Below are 17,821 nucleotides of genomic sequence, written 5' to 3'. Positions count from 1 at the left end.
GAATTTTTTTTTTCTTAAATTTATGAAAAGAAATTCTTTCTCTTTCGACTATTTATTCATGTTTCTTGCACCGATTCTGCTTTGCTTGCAATATATGGCCTAAAATTAGTGGGCTTTTTTGTAAACATTTTCTGTCATTCAAATAAATTAATGAAAAAATGCAACCAGCTTGTTTTATATAAAATTTTATCTTGGTTCTAACATTTCTTGTGTGTTTCATTCGTAGAAAGTCATTGCCAGAGTCAACAACTTGATGTTGATGCCCCCTTGCGCAGTTTGCAGCAACTGTTATATTGCAACACTACGAGTTAATATACTTCCTTGCACTGTTGTCTGCAGTATTTCTACTTTGCAAAATTCAAGTCAAAATTACTAAAACAACAAGGTAAATAAGGGTATTCTGAATTTATTAGACCAAATGAGGTGAAGCAAGATTGTAGAATAGTGCAGGTAGCATAATATAAAGATGAAAGCCAATCAAATTGTTACCACACTCGTATCACTGCAAGGTACATATATGAAAACTTATGCAAAATATATGAATTCTACAGAACAAGTTGAAAAGGTCTAGATGAATATAAAACATAATTCACGTACACCACCTTACATCACATAATTTCATATCCCTCATTGCTCAATAAAACAAAACAATTTCCATAAATGCAAAAGGATGTATTTCTATGAAACATATGACAAGAAATACAACCAATACTTTTTTGAGTGTCATGTTTCAATTTTCATTGGATTAAATCGAGGTGCAACATAATTCACTGTACAATTAATATCAAACAATATTGGGTAACAAACTTATACAAATAAAAGGTACTAAAATAAGCATCAACCAAACATATACTAAGAAACCACATTACTGCTTTCTGCAGACATTGAAACACAAAAAATTGTATCTTACAATAAAATTTTCAAATCTTAACAATGCACTATTCAATGGTTGGCATGTTTAAAACAAGAGTACTTTTAAATGCAATCTACACGAACTACAAAGACAAAAAAGTTGTGAATCACTTGAGTAGCAACAAAAATTTATATCATTAACAAAAGAAATCCTGTGTACAACTCTTTCTACAGGCAGTATTAACAAAGATATAGGTATATATAGATGTGTATAACATTAGAAAACAAAAGAATGAATAATTAGCAAAATAGTCAAAACACTTGCATCAAAGTTTGTGGCAGTGCTTTATGAAATGCCAACACGATAAAAATGTCATCTGAACACAATATGGGTTATATACGAGGAGAACACAAATTTGCCCTAATATTCCAGCACATTTCAACAGCAAAATTAGCTATTCTCACATCAAAACTCCCTAGCATGAAGCTTTTCTAAAGTCCGTCTTAGCTGTTCATGTTTTTCCTGTAGCATTTCTCTTTCACTTTCAAGTCTACGTTCATCAGCAGTAAGTTTTCGGATGTACTCTGATGCCTTTTTGAGAATTTGAACTTTTGGTGCACGTTCCTGCTTAACAAGTTCTGGTACACTATCCCTGAGACTGAAAAAACTGAATTTGAGGTCATTTCTTCTTTTACGTTCTAACACATTGTGTTGAGTCCTTTTACCCTCAGGGTAATCTTCAGAGTCTGAGGAATTCCGACTTGAAGAAGCACTGCTACTTCCACTTGCCCTGAGTTTATGACACACTTTTTTCATATCTCTGTCACTAAGTTCTCTTTTACACCTCTTTGAAGGTAAAGGCGACATAGAGGGAGAATTTGGGAGAGACCGAACACGTTTGAGTGATGACACTGGTAAACTGTATGGATGTTCATCTGTAGGGCAGTCAACTTTCACTTTAACAGTGACAGTTGTTTTAGCAGCACCAAATTTTTCATCATGTCCATCCAATCTTTCGGTTTTCACACTCTGCACTGTAAATACGGTCTTCTTTGTTGGTGCAACTGGGACTTGCTGCAGTTGCTTCTTCTCTACAGTGACAACATCAATTTCTTCTTCTAAAAAAGAGATGATAATAAAGATTACAGATGTACCCAATTTCACACAATACATCATAACTAATTTCATATTATGAATAAATACACCTGTGAAATGACAATATGTTGACCAATACATACCCGAGTCTGACGGTGTTTCTGTCCCCAAGCTATGGAGCTTAGTTTCACTGTGAATGCTGTTTAGACTGTGGATGGGGTAGGGGAAGACAGCTGCTGGATCTACACAGTCAGCAGAGTTGACATCAGGGCAAGCAGCATTCTTGTCACCAGTAGGATACCTTCCAGAATCACCAGACCACATACAATCTTGAATGAGGTTGGAATTCAAATTCGGTGGAGTCTCTGATAACGTCATTATTTTGGGAATTGCACTCTCTTTCTCAAAGAACTCGTCAAAAATCAGGTTAAAATCTTCCAAATCCAATGAATTCATGTCGTAGTCATCATCCCGTCTTGGTGACAAAGGCGGCGTCGGTAGCAATTCGAATTTTTTCCACATATCCTCATTTGGCAGAGAGCTAGGTGAAATGGTCTCTGGTTCGTTTTCATAAAAACAGGGTTGAAACATTTCGTAGTCCATAATTGCGGTCTTCTCGTTTTTCCGACCTACAATAGAGTAAATAGTAAATCCACGTGAACTTCATGCAACTTGCCCCATTCAAGAGTTGTCAAATACTAAATGAACGTCATTGGCCGATTCGTTGAATATATTAAGATAGCAATGCCATTTGTCGGCAACGCTACAATCTTTGTCTTAGCTCCGCCCATTTCCACATTTTTGTATGTTTTATAAGTTTTTTGAATAAAAAGAGTAAAATGGTAAAGGGGAATCTATTAAACAAATACAAACTATTGTTATATAAACATATGAAATAGTGTCACAACATAAAATTTAATAACGAAGCCAAAATATGTTGCTCAACTTTACACATGCCGAACCCACGTGAGTTGCCCAACATGGTGACCTACATTCCATGCCGGTATAAATTTCTGTGTAAAGCGAATGACAGCCGAAAGTATAGAAGTTAAGTTGTAACTTGTCATATAAAACTACCGATATATAACTTTTTTAAAATATAGAATTAGACTGAAACCATTTTTCGTCCTAATTTCACAGTTTAATCACATTACACAATTTCTATACATTTGACAGTTGACAGGGAACATTCCATTTCAGAAAAATCCTAACAGTAATTACATTTTAAAACGAATAACCATAGCTGCTGAGAGAAAACATGAAGTAGGATATACGACTTACCTATTAACATGTTTTAAAAATTCCAACACAGTATAAAAATTGTATTCGTGTAATGATAACGGTTGAATCCTTGGCAACTATGATCTTAGGCCCAAGAATTGACTCCTTCATAAACTGAACCGAAGCACATTTTATGCATAATGTATATTCATACACCAATCGCTTAATCTCATTCAAGGTCACATTTACGCATTAATATAATACCAATTAACAAAGAATCAATTCTTATTTTTTATAATGAAAACAACAAAATAGTCGAAAAAGAAAGAACGCATCACAAAAAAATTAAAAGTTTAAAAAACAAATATCAGACTACTGACCTATATTCGTCTGGCGTAGGAATAAGTTCAGACAGCGTTCTAAGGCAAAGACGCGGGAAAATTAATAAGGGGCGGAGTTTCCTCAAAGTAAATTGTCACAGAAAGCAAGTCTCAAGTCTTGTACTTTCACTGTGACATTGCAACAACGAAGATGCAGTACAATAAATAATGCATAATATAGTATATTTATTGTATCATTCAAATATTGTTCAATTATTTAGTAACTGAATGGAACTATGTGCCAATAGAACTTATTGAATGCGTTTACAGTACATTAAAAAAAAACCCCAGCATCTATTGAGAGTAGTTGCTTTACATTGGTACTTTATAATTTTGACCTTTTTTTTGTTCAGAGAATACCGAAACATTTTAGTGCTCCAAAATTTATTCTTTAAGAAAAGAAAGAATTTAAATTAATAGCAATGCCAGTGAATATCAAGTTTAACTAACAAATTTTGTTTCTAGTCTCTGAATAAGAGATATCCTAATCATATCAAATGAAATATGACACATAATGGTGTAAATGTTCGTAATTAACAATTCAACAGTCCTCAAGGCTACTTATATATTGCAAAATGTCTAAATACATCAATTTCTGTATATATGCCTCTTCTGATCCAATGATTGTCGATTGCATACCGCCCAAAATTCAGAATTGAAGCTCTGACGGATCCAGGATTTGTTAAAGGCCGGGGTTCAGAAGCTCCCAGATTTTTATTTTTTTTTTTTTTTGGGGGGGGGGGGGGGTGTGTTATACATATTTTGATCTAGTCTAGCTATAATTCATAATTGACATATTATAAGATCAATGAATATTCATCACAAAGGGGGGGAGGGAGGGGGTGCTCCCCTCCCCATAAATCCACCAGTGCATCTACCCTTCCCATTCCCACACCTAAAGAATAAAGCGGAGTTATGTCAGAAGACTCAATATTGATTGCTTGAAATGTCATGTGCAGATCTTGTATGGGGAGTTGGGAGTTGGGGGTTGAATCCTCTCCCTACCCTGCAAATTGATAATTATTCAAATTCATAGTCACCAAAACTAGACTTCGGACTATCTTTAAAAACAAGCACTTTTCTTGGAACTCCCTGAGAAAATCTTTGATCCTAGCTAGCCTGGTCCATATGTCAAAAGAAAATAATTTTAAGTACACGAAATGGACAGAGAGACATCCAGTATATGGTAGCTACTGTAAAGTCGAATGCCAGAAGTCCAGAACAGATAAATTTGTATCAATTAATATAACTTACAATAATATGTATAACCTGTAAAATCCAATGCTTTATTCTTTTGAGTATTACCTGATCAAATTTCATAACAATAAGGAATCAAATGACACAAAGAAATGTGGTATATTCTGAAGTCTTTAGGACACGGGCAAGACGCGTGCCTAAGAAACAACAAAGCTGGCAAAATGCCAAGACAAATTTCTTTAACATATCCACTTCACCTGTCGTTTAGCGTACATAATTACATTATACTTATCACCAAATCAAGGCATCACCACATGAAAGATGAAATAAATTTCCAAAAAGAGGTAATACCCGAATATGATGCATCATGGTTTGTTTCGAATTGAAAATCCATCTGACACATCTAAGGATTTTCATTGGTAATACACCAACAGGTGTATATGAGCAACTCCTTTGTTAGGATGTGTATTCAAGATACCAACAGTTTGGTTGACATTTCTTTGTTGTGATCTGAATCTTTAGCCCATATCACAAGTTTCTGAATAAAATGGTCATTTTTTATGGATCATCCACCAAATTTCCCAGTCTTCTTCCTGATTAAACAAATAACCTGCCTTAGGTACAAGCATTTCATGGTGACAATTAATAAAGAAAAACAAACCAAATTCCTTTAAACCTGTATTTATTTTGATGACAAAGATGATGTTTTCAAATAAAAATCTTTACATACACAGAATACCATGTACAAACAAATGTCTTGGGATCATAACATAGAGTTTTTGAAAGAGAAACCTTGAAGTGCAGTACAAGGAATAAAGTAAGTGTTTACAATCCAGAAAATAAATGGTGATCAATGGTTCTTATCTCTGAAATTTGACGGGGGTCAGTCACCCCAAATTGTACCCTAACACTGAGGTTTTTGGCTCCAGGGTCTCTGACCAATAGATCTCCCCTTTAACAGACTGTATGACACACATTACAATGTCACAAAGATAATTCAAAGCCTTGTTCTACCTTGACTCCAAAAAAAATGCTGTTATCTATTGACAAACCAAAAAACATCAAAAACCTGGTTTTTTGGGTTTTTTTTCAAAGTCTCATTTGATTAAGCAGCCTTAGAAATGACTGTATATCATACTTAAAACTACTATCTTTTCAAATAAAAGAAAATTAAATATACAAATTCAATTTCAGATCTATTTGTGCTTTGAAAATGACGTTTAGAGCACAAAACATACATCAAGTGAATTTACCTGGACTTATCTCCAGTGGAGCAGATCACCTTAAATTATCAAATCATTTTACTGTGCAAAAGTGCTTCTAAATATTAATTTAAAATTAATAGCATTTGGTGTTTAATAGAGCATAGACAGTCTGATTTTCAGCGCTAAGAGTTGAAGGATTACAATGACAAGTAGCTTGTCAAACTCAGACGTTTTATCAGCTTTTAATCCTCTCCCTATATTTGCCCCCACGATAAAGGACACAGGAAATAAAGAAATGCCTAAGAAAATAAGTTAAATTTACAACAATTTTTTGTCAAATAATGGTTAATGAAAGAATGTCAGAGCAATGGCTTGAATCTAAAAAGTTATGCTCTAAACCAGTGTGAGGGTTTGGCTATCCCACTATATTCCCACACCTCTTAGAAACCTCAAATGAAAACCAGATTTCCTATCTGTATGTATAATGGCAGCAGAATATCAGAAAACTTGCAATTTCCATTCACAAATCCAACATGAGACATTGATAATGAATTTTTCAGAGATTTGTAGAAGAAGTTCATTGATGCAAGATTCTTCCCACGTCTGTCTGCGTTTCTTCTTTTCTACCTGAAAAGAGAAAAACAAAAGTTTTGTAATACGGTCTTTGAAGTCTTGGAACAATATTCTTGTCAAGAACTGCATAGGCAATAACTGCATGTTATATTACAAAAACATGTGCTAAAAGACTTGACCTTAAATTCAGGCATGACCTAAAATTAGTGCATTGGGATGTTGTTTCTTTATGAATGCTATAAAATTTACTAAATGTAGCAAAAAATGTAATATCAGATTTCAGTGGGAGCAACCAATGAGTCTATAACCAATGAGTCTACCTTTTTATATCATATAACAGTTTAAAACAACAATGTTAACTTGCTAATACCATCTTGGTGATGGTCATAGTAAGTTAACGTTGTTATCTTGGTGTCTATTCATGCATGATCTGATCTCTAGAGTTTTGTTTTTGCAACTTGACCATTGTAAACCATTTCGACTGCAAATACTTTTTCTGGAAATCAAATATAAAGACAAGGGGCCAATAGGTTAAATACAGATCCTTCAATGACAGTGTTTGCAAGACAATTTCACATTAGAATGATGTATGTAGGAATGTTTTTACAGAATGTGCAATTCATTACAGCACAAATTATACTAGCTCTCATGAGACTGAACATCAACACCAATGGCATTAGCCATGACCAACAACATTTTACTTCACTCTGTTAATAGATAAATAAATCCCTCTTATTTCATGAATTCAACTTTGAGATGCATGTAGAACAGTTCTGACAATGGTCAGTTTATCTTACAAATGAGAAAGCAGGATTGCCAGTTGCCAATTAAAACCAACTGGGATGACCAACTACAGCAAAATGGCTAAGAAGTGAGAGGTGCTTTGTTAGAGAGCTCAAATCAGACAGAAGCCATTTCCCCTGGACCATTACGTTGGGTACACCAGATTCAGAACAGGCATTCTCTCAGATAAAGGCAACAGAAATAATTCTTCGTGACACAAACCCCCAACAACAGGGGGTGTTTAACATGTAAATGACAAGAAAGATCTAATTTAAGCCTGATGAAATACACACATGTTGTGAGGTTATAATCATTTGGAATTCACCAAGCCACCAATACATAATGGACACATACCGATGTTGGACACACAATCATGGAGGACTGACATTTACTCCACAGACAGTGCATCATGAAAGGAATAAATGACTCATAAAACACAAAAAGGATGCAGAGGAATCTACTCAGAACAAAGAAAATCCTGCTCCAACAAGCAGGATAGACGAAACCATGGAAAAGGAACATTTGCATACCCATATATTTGCCTGTTCATATATTATATTAAACAAAGTACACACACAAGTCAAATATTATAGCATATATAAAGAATTAATTCTAAATCTGATGTTCCATTAATTGCTACCTGTCTGGCTTATATTCTGTTACAAAATATTTAAGTCCTCTGTAAATATCTACAGTATTCAAGAGTGCAAGGGGGTCAATATCTAGATTTGCATTCTAGATTGCGTAAAGTGGGTTGACTACCCTAGATGTATATATATCTATGTATATAAAATATCATATAACTTTATATATATACTATGCAAACGTGACCTGAAATCTTTTCAGTCGAACAAAAGGTAAACCTTAAGAGCCATTTAATATTCCGATTAAAATAAGAAAAATCCAATGACAATGTCCATGATAAAAAAGACTTGCTTTAAAATGAGCCCTTGTGCAGTCTATATTGTATAATTCTGACCAATGCAGGGAGTTGACACGAACATTCACAAAAGTGTAACTGTGTTTCAATAAAAAGAGTAAATTTTTTTAATGTGAAATATATCTATTGAAATCTCAAAGTATTTTCCAAGACAATAGATGTCTCAAACAGCAAGAATTGAAATCATCAGTCTTATAGCTCACTTTCTTTGGTGACGTGTGGTGGAGGAGTGAAGCAGTTTCTAAATACAAACGCTGATCTCACAATTTTATTTTCTTGAGACCACCATCCATGACAGGTCCTGATTTTTGGACCATTATGAGTTCTGTGCCTTCCAGACACCAGTTATCCAAATGAATTGATGGGGTTAATCCACATTCTTAACTGGGTTACAAAAATGAATGCTTATAGAAAATAGGTGATACCATCACTCTCACCTGACCCACTGAACCAGTAAAATCGGCCATTCAAATTCACGACCAGATTCTGAGCATGGGGAGTGGAATGTTGATTTGGTACCCAATCTACCCATTAAATCAGATTAAATATCAAAGTCAGATTTCACCAAAAAGTCATCCAGCCAAGCCAACAATTGTGAAGCAGGGTGTTAAATGTGATCTTGAAATATGTTTTGCATATACACCCTATCTAGATTGTTCAGATTTGCGAGACTGGAAAAAATATTGGGATTTTCTAGTTATCATAACTGAAATAATGTCCAAGCTGTCATATTTTACTGTCAAATTCAATGAGGCATTTCAATATTTTGGCCACAACATTTTATGACCAGATGTTACACTTGTAAGATTTATGCATATTTTCTTTTTTATCTGTAATTACCTGCACAGTACTACTTTTTACAACAGTCTTAAGAAAGGCATATTAAGACTTGAACAGCTTGGCCGGCTTAATTATATTCAGCATTTTACTTAAATAGAATAAATGTTATCAACTTATTATATCATTTCTAAGAAAAATATCAATAAACTGTATAGAAACATTGATCCAAGGAGAAAAAAAAGAAGTAAAGATGATCAGTAATCTATGTAGATATACAGATGTATAACATAGCCTTCCCGGTAAGTATCAATCTGACACAGTTCTGGACATACATTGGTAGTAAGTATGTACTAACTAAGCAGCATCAAATACTGGACAATTGGTACTCAAATGTGCTGTTGTCTAAAACACTTTTCAAACAAACACAACAGGAACTGCCATACTCTCGGCTGTGACTGGCAACAGTACTGGGAAAAACTCGAGATAGGTATCCCAGTCACAAATTAGTCGTTCATATGATCTGGTCTCAGCATCATGGACTACCCTTAAATGTCTTTTGAGTTTCATTATAGCAAGTAAAATCAGGATATATTTCCCTTTTGTGTTAACCTTAGATTCAAAGCAACAATTCAGGATTAAGAAAAACACCATATGTAATGATCAAGGGATCAGGTGCCTTTTCCCTTAATTTGTTGCTAAATACTGCACAATATCTTTGAAATATAGTTTACTGGTGAAAATTATATCTTAAAATGGAATGGTCTTGCTGGTAAATCCTCTTTTAAAGGACATCTTAAAATCTTCAAACAAAGTGATTATTACATGACAATCATTTCTGTTCAATAGAGATTTGACACATTTTACATTTTTATAGTGTGATGAAAGTAATTATTATACATTAGGATATTAGACATAAACTGAATATGAAATTACATGTAATTAAGTAGACGTTTTTTCAAGCATTCTACAATGTTTCTACACATGAAATTTGTTTTTTAACGAATGTAGATAATTACAACCAACATTTTCTTGGGTGTCCAGCTAGCTATCACATTGGTTGATATTGTCAGTCACTCACACTGTCAAGACCAATGTCTATTATTTGATTGGCAAGTGCATCTTATCAATCTAAGTCAGTCCATGTAAATCTTAGAGGCTTTTGTCATTACCTGTGGGATTTATGGTATAAATATAAAACTTGAAAATTCTTTCAACAAGCTTAATTGCCATCATATTATAGTATCTCTATGACAGGGATTACAGCATGACTAAACTAAAGGATCTTCACACTATCTTGCTTCCGTGTTAACTCGCCTACCCACCTCCTTTTTCTTCAAAACTACTGAACACCACCCTCCTGGCCCTTCTCTGACACATTTTATACAAGCTTGCTGCTAAAGTCATTTCAAAATATGTGCAAGTTTATAAAAGGAAGAATTTTGGAAAGTTTTATTTTTCTTGTTTCTTTAAGGGTCCCCTCCTGGCCTAGAAACTTAAAATCCAAGCTTATAAGTACATGTTTTGATATTGCTCTGGCTAATTGTTGTTGTTTTTTTAAGAATTAATCATATCCTTTTATCTCCCCCTTGGGAAGAGACCTTAGCATCATTTTTTTTAAAAATAATACGAAAAAAGCAAAAGATCAAAAGTTCTTGACTGTAGATGCTTGTATTGTATTGTATTGTATAGAACAAGCAAAAACCATTGATAAAATAAGTTCACTTGAATCTTAGGTCCAGGTGAGGTACTGTACAAAGTCTCATTGGCAGTCCTGTTTGTACTAATTGTAAAAACCTTTCCAATCTGTCTAAATCCATTAACACAGTTGCAAGCTAAACCATTTCAACATTAATCCTAAACAGCTTCCGAGAATCTTTCATTTAGTAGTTTCATCAGGTTAATTATATACAACAATCAGGCAATACTACTATAAAAATGATTAATAGAGTGGACAAAAAAACCTACAGTTTTAATGTTGAGCCTACTAATGAAGAAGAAGCAATTATGTACCTATATATACAGAGTTTCCATGAAATTGTTCTCATAAAAAACCCCACCTTTCCAAATATTTCAGTTTGTGATGAATGCCTGTATTAACTTGAGTATTTCTAAAGATAAGAGCTTTTCTGTGAAAAAATGGACACATATAAAACTTTAAACAGTGACACCTCTCTAGGTGATGAAATTTTCTTTAACCCAATGCAGACAAAACAGTAACTTGTTTGAACAGTATTAAAGGTATAGATGACCAATGTCAATGTTGTTGGAATTTTCTCTAGTATGTATGTCAGCCTAAAGCTCAAAAGCACATTATTATTATTGACATGACTTACATTTTATAGGTTGTCGTACTCTCTACACAGATAATACCCATTATTAACTCAATATTTTAACAAGGTTATTAAATTGACATAACTCTTTTTTATACTCTGTCCCGAGTTTTTGCTTCCACCACTTTTTGTTTGATATTTCAATAATAGTAAATACCTTTGTGCTCAAACTACATTCATCTACTAATATAAAAAATGTCCAGATTATCTGTTTTGAAACGCCCCCTCTACCGCTTCAGGTTTCAATACACATCCCGAAATTGAAAGTCTACGGAGATTTTGCATTGCAACAGCCATTAATAAGCCCGGATGATAACGTTAAAAAATTGCGCGATGTATTCCGAGTGTATTCCGAATGGAGAAAAGATGTAAACATTCCCCATTATAAATCTCCGTAAGGAATCTGTTTTCGTTCCTGTGAATTCTTCTGAGTGGAAAGGGATAATTGTTCAATGAAGATATCTTGGATATATTCCCTTTTAACGATTTCAACTGTATTTCTTTCTCAGGTATGTGTAATTTTATTAAAAATCATCAAAAAGCGATGGAAGCAATAACTTGGGACAGACTATAAGTGCTTTCACCTACAACTTTTTAACAATTTACTAGTATAGATTTTTATTCATGATATGGTATTTACATCATGGTTGTTTGGGTAAAATAAATCAAATGAGCGTATGTTAACTGAAAATGGTAATAAAACAAAACATGATCTCTATTTTAAAAGAGGATGTCACTATGAGATTTATCAGAACATTGAATCAACTGAACATAAATTGTATTATTCCCTTCTGAGAAGTGGGCAGGCATAGCCTATGCTTTGCCTGTCCACTTCTTAAAAGAAAATAACATTTGTATATAACATTTTAAAAAAAAGACAGCATATAATATCATATCCACATGTATTTCAACTCATATTTATTAATCTACAGATCATAAAATAAAATCAATGCTTTAACTGATGTAGAGCCAGACTTTATGGTTACAATACAGATAAATATGACAGGGAATATCATGCACATTCTACACAATATATAGCCAATAAGGACTTTTTTTGTAAGTCAGACAGAAACGTCATTCCCCTACCAGCCTACTATGGGTAACAGCTGTGTGAGGTGAGAGTGCGTGGTACGACTCAGTCGATCCTGTGACATCTGCTTCAGGATTTGTACAGTGTGTGCAACACAGAGAGGAGTGCAAGCATTGATGGCAGCTCGGAGACGAGGTAGTACAAGAGAGGGAGTATACACTGTATAGTAATCAATGCCTCTCCAAAGCTGCTGCTCAGAGACCCCCCAAAACAAGAGACATCTATTAATATCAAGAGAGAGTAAATCTGGCAAGGTCCTATGGGTCTGAGTGGGATCAGAGTAACACAGAGTAACACCTAACAATCTCTGCTGTCCAGATTGTAGAATCACTGACAGGGCCCCATGTTTATATGCGTCACTTTGTGCCATGGATCAGATCATGCACACACTCATATAATCAATGCTCTTTCTGTAGAACCACATTTTCATCTTCTTTATCATGCTCAGACCCCAGCATTCTCAATTTACATAAATTAGTGTACAAACTGTAGTGAAACCGCCCATGGCCTCCAAACTGATTATAAAACAGTTTTATAAGCACTACTCAAATGGCAAAATGTCAAGCCCTTGTTAATGATAATCTACCTAAGACTTGTTATCATTAATGTTTATCAATATAATCTACTTATGAATGTATTAGGTACATGTGTTGTATGTCAGGTGATCAACTTCCCATAGTATGAATGAAATTGAACAAAAATATTTACATTCCACGTATTTTTTGCATGTAAAATGTGTTGAAAGCTACTGCAATTATAACACTGTGACACACACAGGGTACTCAAAGGTTAAAATGACGACTTCTATTATGATGTCACAAACGGTGAACGCTGTAAAATGTAACGTCACAAGCTAAAATCAAAGTTCATCCTTGTGGCTGTTACAGTGGCTCTTCCATTTATATCAACTTACCCTTAAGATAAAATAAGATTTTTAAGGTATAAATCACATTTGCAGACAAGGCAAGAAGTAAAAAAAGTAAATATAAGCATTAAATCATTATTTTTTGAAAGAGACATAATGCGCTAATGCGCGTTACTCAATTTGTATGCACACGCTGCTGCAGTTATGAGACAATCTCTTTCAAAAAATAATGATATAGTGCTTTAATATGACCAATAGAACAATTTCTAATCTTAGTCAGTGTTGTCTCTACAAAATGTGAATGTGAAGGTCAACAAAATGCTTTATTCACATCACAACTTGACCACAAATTTATCAACTCCTGTACATATATTTCCAAGGACATGAATTTTTCAGTGCCCTTTGCTCACTGGACTATGTTGAAACCAAGACAGGGGGTGGCCCCATAAAAATGTCCCAGACCCTTGCCCTCTTCTCTAGCACCAAGACACATTATCTTGCTATGTAGATTAGGACTAAATTCTTTGTTGTTCATTGTTCTATAAACTGTACATCTTTATCTAGGAGTCCAAAGTCACTTCCAAAGATTCAAAAGCTTACCAATGGTAGTTATCAAGTCCGTAAAGGGAATAAGATAAGGGCTGCCACCAGAAGAGGGAACAGCTGATTATCTCCCTTACTCAGTGAAGTGGCTTGATTAGGTCATAGCTGATAGGGGCCAATCCTGTTAAAAAAGATCATGATATATTAGAATTAATTAATAAGGTGCTTAGGATATGATTGATAAGGTCTTGGCATGTACACATATAATTACAATGTCTGTCTGGTCGACCAGACTTTCACCATGATAAAACACAGGACACAGAGACATTTACAGCAGTATGTGTGAAAAAGTAACAGTTTTATCTGATCCAATAAAAGGCTTTCAATTACAATAATGAACAAAAAAATACATCAATATTGGTTTTTATTTTTTAAATTATAAATGACTAAAAAATTATCAAAATGTAGAAATCATAATGCGGTTTTCTGTAGAGTGTCATTTTGTGGGGTATAAAGAGCCCAGGTCTTTGTTCAGGGTAATTGAGGTAATTTGCAATACACCTGTAGCCCAGTGTATTCAGAAACAGTGTGTCTACCCCAAGCACCTGCTCCTAACTCCACATCTGTTATGAGGCATTTGATCACAGCAAATTATCCTTTACAGGTACTCAGGGGTGTAAATTCTTGTCTAAATCTGTCTCTTTTTCTCTCTCATTAAAAGAAAATATTCGGATATTCAAAGGACTATATGTGGTTTGAGCCTAAAATGGCCCCCTTAAATGGACATAGTCATTTTACTGTTATTCTTTGTTTTCTTTGCACAGACATTCATTCGAAGTTTTATCATAACTTTCATTTAGACTTAGGTGCCCACAATTTAAAAATATGACATCATAAAGTTTACCTTTTACCGCCATTTTCGCATTTTTAGCATAAAACGGCTTGTTTTTAAGCAGTTTCCTTTAAGAAAAAAATCGAGTGATTGCTTGAACAACCAAAATATTTTCCATAAAGATGTATCTATCCAGTACTTATAAGTGACAAAAAGTTCTTTTTTGTTCAAAGCGTCGCTCTATATTTCCCATTCAAAAAATGATTTGAAAAATGTCAAAATTTCACTGATTTTGATTGGTTTATAAAAACAGCGTCACTTCTGACATCATATACTCCCAATGGACACAAAAAATCAAATAAATAGGTGAAAAATGTATTTTATATCAACTCTTCTGAAAAATAACACAACAATTTGATGTACCTGAAACACTTTAAAAAATTGCAAATTATGGGGGCCAAATCTGACTAATATCCATATGTAGTTCTTTATATATAATTTTTAGAGAATAATGAAGATGAATGCAAAACATAAAGGCTAGCAATAGGTGTCATATGTTTTATGCAGAATACAGTGTCATTTTAACAACTTTATTTGTCATTTATGCAAAAATTATGTGAACAGACAAAGATCATGAATCTCATTGCAAATTCTAATCTGGAACATGTTTAAGCTAAATCAATGACCTTTTTAATGACACAGGTGTATGAATAGAAAAGCTTCAAATGAAACATGAGTATAATAAAAGAATATCAACCACTTTTTATCTCTAGAGCAAAATTGAACCTTGGACCAAATACATGTCCATTCATATATAATTTGATGAAATGTGGGCATCACTTCCAACTTTTTTTGCAGTTTCTTAATGTCATCATGAAGCCCAGCAAGAATTCATTTTGCAATAAGCATGGATCTTCACTGCTCCATTGAGATCTAATCACCTGCTACACTGAGCAAATGGCACATCTTTGAATATGAAAAATTAAACGAATATTTTTTGAAAATTCTTAGCTGTGAGTAAGTTTTCTTTATCTGTATCTTGAAAATTGTCATTTTTCATGTGCTGAGTATAATTTGTTCACATTGATAAAATCTCTGTTTTTATGACATGCATGATTGGTTAATGACAGGTCTGCATTGCTTATCTGTGACTGTACATACACTGTTGAGTATATCTGTATTTTATGTTTCAATAATAGCTACTTGACATGAATTATCATCTCCACTTGATGATTAAAGATGGATCACAGTAATCCCCATGGTTTAAGTCCAGAATAATGACTAAAGGTTAATCTTTAAAATATCATAAACTCCTTGGAATCTTTATCAAAATAAACCATAAAGTTCTTAGTAATGATGGAATGTGATCTCCTTCACCAAAAAAAATATCTTAGATTACAGGGATTATAAAATTACAAGTACTCAATTGCAAGGTTGTGTAGGGATGCATGTGTCAGGTTGTATCATCAAAGTGGCCAAGCATCTGTACATTGACATCAAACAAGTTCATACTAATCCCGAGTTGTCTCTACATGTACAAATCTCAGGTATTTGTGTTGTAGGGAGGAGGTGAACATGTTGGCTGTAGCTCAGCCGCGGGACACCTTTCATTGCAGTGACTGTAGGTTTAATGTCTGAGTGATCATTGCTTGCACACCTCCAGCCAAAGAATTCACTGGCAGCAGGAAGGAAGTGGGATTTATGAAATGTGACATAAATTGATCAAAGTATGTAGAGAAGAACCTGTAGATTATGATCAAACCCAGGTGTCAATCATACCTTAGTGCATTCACAATGTTTCCCCTCTGACTTACAATAAACTCTACACAGAGAAAAACAAGACCCATGTTCTACCATCAGGCCACTCTGGCTAATACAACCTAAATGTTACCCCATATATTCTAAACAGTGGCAAACCATAAAAGTCACGGAGAGTCTCTTAAACAAGTCTTAAGTGAGAAACAATTTATCAATACCTAGTGACAGGGGGATGGGAAGTGTCCAGATTGGTCTGAATTTGGAGGTCATGTGACCCCAAGTCTGACCTACCTACACCTGGCCGATTATCGGGTTATAAACGTGACAATTTATCTAGAACGTGAAAAATTAAATATACAATTTTATTGAACAAAGAAATTTGGTAATTCTACTAGCTATGTTTAAAATCTACTATGATATTTAAAATCTACTACTTTTTATCCTAATATTACTTACAGAAATACCCTTGCATGGGCAATATCAATGCCACAGATTATTTAAAAATACACTAACAATTTGCTTTTTATCTGATTTTTAATGAAATCCTTCAATGTGAATCATAAATCTGTCAAACAGTAATTAATAGAATCACATTATATGGTGATGGATGGAATGCTAATTCAGTTTCAATATTTTGATATTTGAACTTGTTATAAGATAATGTGTGCCTCTGTATACCAAGAAGGTACCATGAAAAATAAGCCTTGTTATTAATATTCGATCAATACATAACTAAATACTCTATCCTGCTATATGAGCTTTAACTATTCCTGATGTGCACTCTTGTGTCTATTCCTCTTACAAGGCCTTATAACCACAACATCACTGTTTGCGGTATTACGTACTACTACAAAGTTGAAGGTCTCTCAAGGCTGGTACTTTAAAGTTTTCAGGGTCTTCCCAGCAACCCGGACCTTACACTTGAATATCTCTAACTAAATCCTGATTCTAGCCATCCTGAGAAGAAGCAACTGGTGTTCTGTAAGTATACTCTTTTGGAACTGCTTCCTATTGACAGAAACATTGCACTTCTCCATGATCAACGTCATTGCGGTCAGTCGTGAAGAGTTGTGAAGAGTCTTGGAAGGTCATCTTCATTGTTTAAAGCTAATTGACATGATCCAAGTGATTATTTAATTCTTGTATCTGGGATATAACATAGCAAATCAACTACTGTGTTGTTTACATAACAAAGCATACTTATATATTAAATTATCTTAGGCTAGCAATATCAATGAAAAAGAAACATCGACTTTCAAAGCTCATTATGTGAATCGCCTTCATTATGAAACCTTGACCTTTGCATAGGGCTTTCTGTAGAGAAGCAGAGATGCTGCATCAGAGTATTCACATCTAATAAATTTAAAATGGGTCAC

At 34.1% G+C, this 17,821-nt stretch overlaps 1 protein-coding gene and 1 long non-coding RNA gene across 6 annotated transcripts in view; both read right to left on the bottom strand.

Annotated features, from left to right (window-relative positions):
• Positions 1-390: 390 nt before the first annotated feature.
• LOC128166878 (transcriptional regulator Myc-A-like) lies at positions 391-3,383 on the bottom strand. The gene is made up of 3 exons (XM_052832315.1): positions 3,230-3,383; positions 2,092-2,577; positions 391-1,971 (listed from the first exon to the last, which is right to left on the bottom strand). Exons 1-3 carry the CDS (start codon positions 3,237-3,239, stop codon positions 1,319-1,321), a joined length of 1,149 nt encoding a protein of 382 aa, XP_052688275.1. The 5' UTR covers positions 3,240-3,383; the 3' UTR covers positions 391-1,318.
• Positions 3,384-5,411: 2,028 nt separating this feature from the next.
• The window catches only part of LOC128166880 (uncharacterized), a 40,703-nt gene continuing 28,293 nt past the window's right edge, over positions 5,412-17,821 (bottom strand). For all 5 annotated transcript variants that reach the window (XR_008241186.1, XR_008241185.1, XR_008241187.1 and 2 more), the window contains exons 5-6: positions 13,913-14,036; positions 5,412-6,578 (exon numbers count right to left, since the gene is read on the bottom strand). This is a non-coding gene — a long non-coding RNA (uncharacterized LOC128166880). The remainder of the gene's footprint in view (positions 6,579-13,912; positions 14,037-17,821) is intronic.

Source organism: Crassostrea angulata, chromosome 10 (assembly GCF_025612915.1).
Source record: "Crassostrea angulata isolate pt1a10 chromosome 10, ASM2561291v2, whole genome shotgun sequence".
Classification (NCBI taxonomy): Eukaryota; Metazoa; Mollusca; class Bivalvia; order Ostreida; family Ostreidae; genus Magallana; species Magallana angulata.
This window is presented reverse-complemented; position numbering and strand designations above follow the sequence as displayed.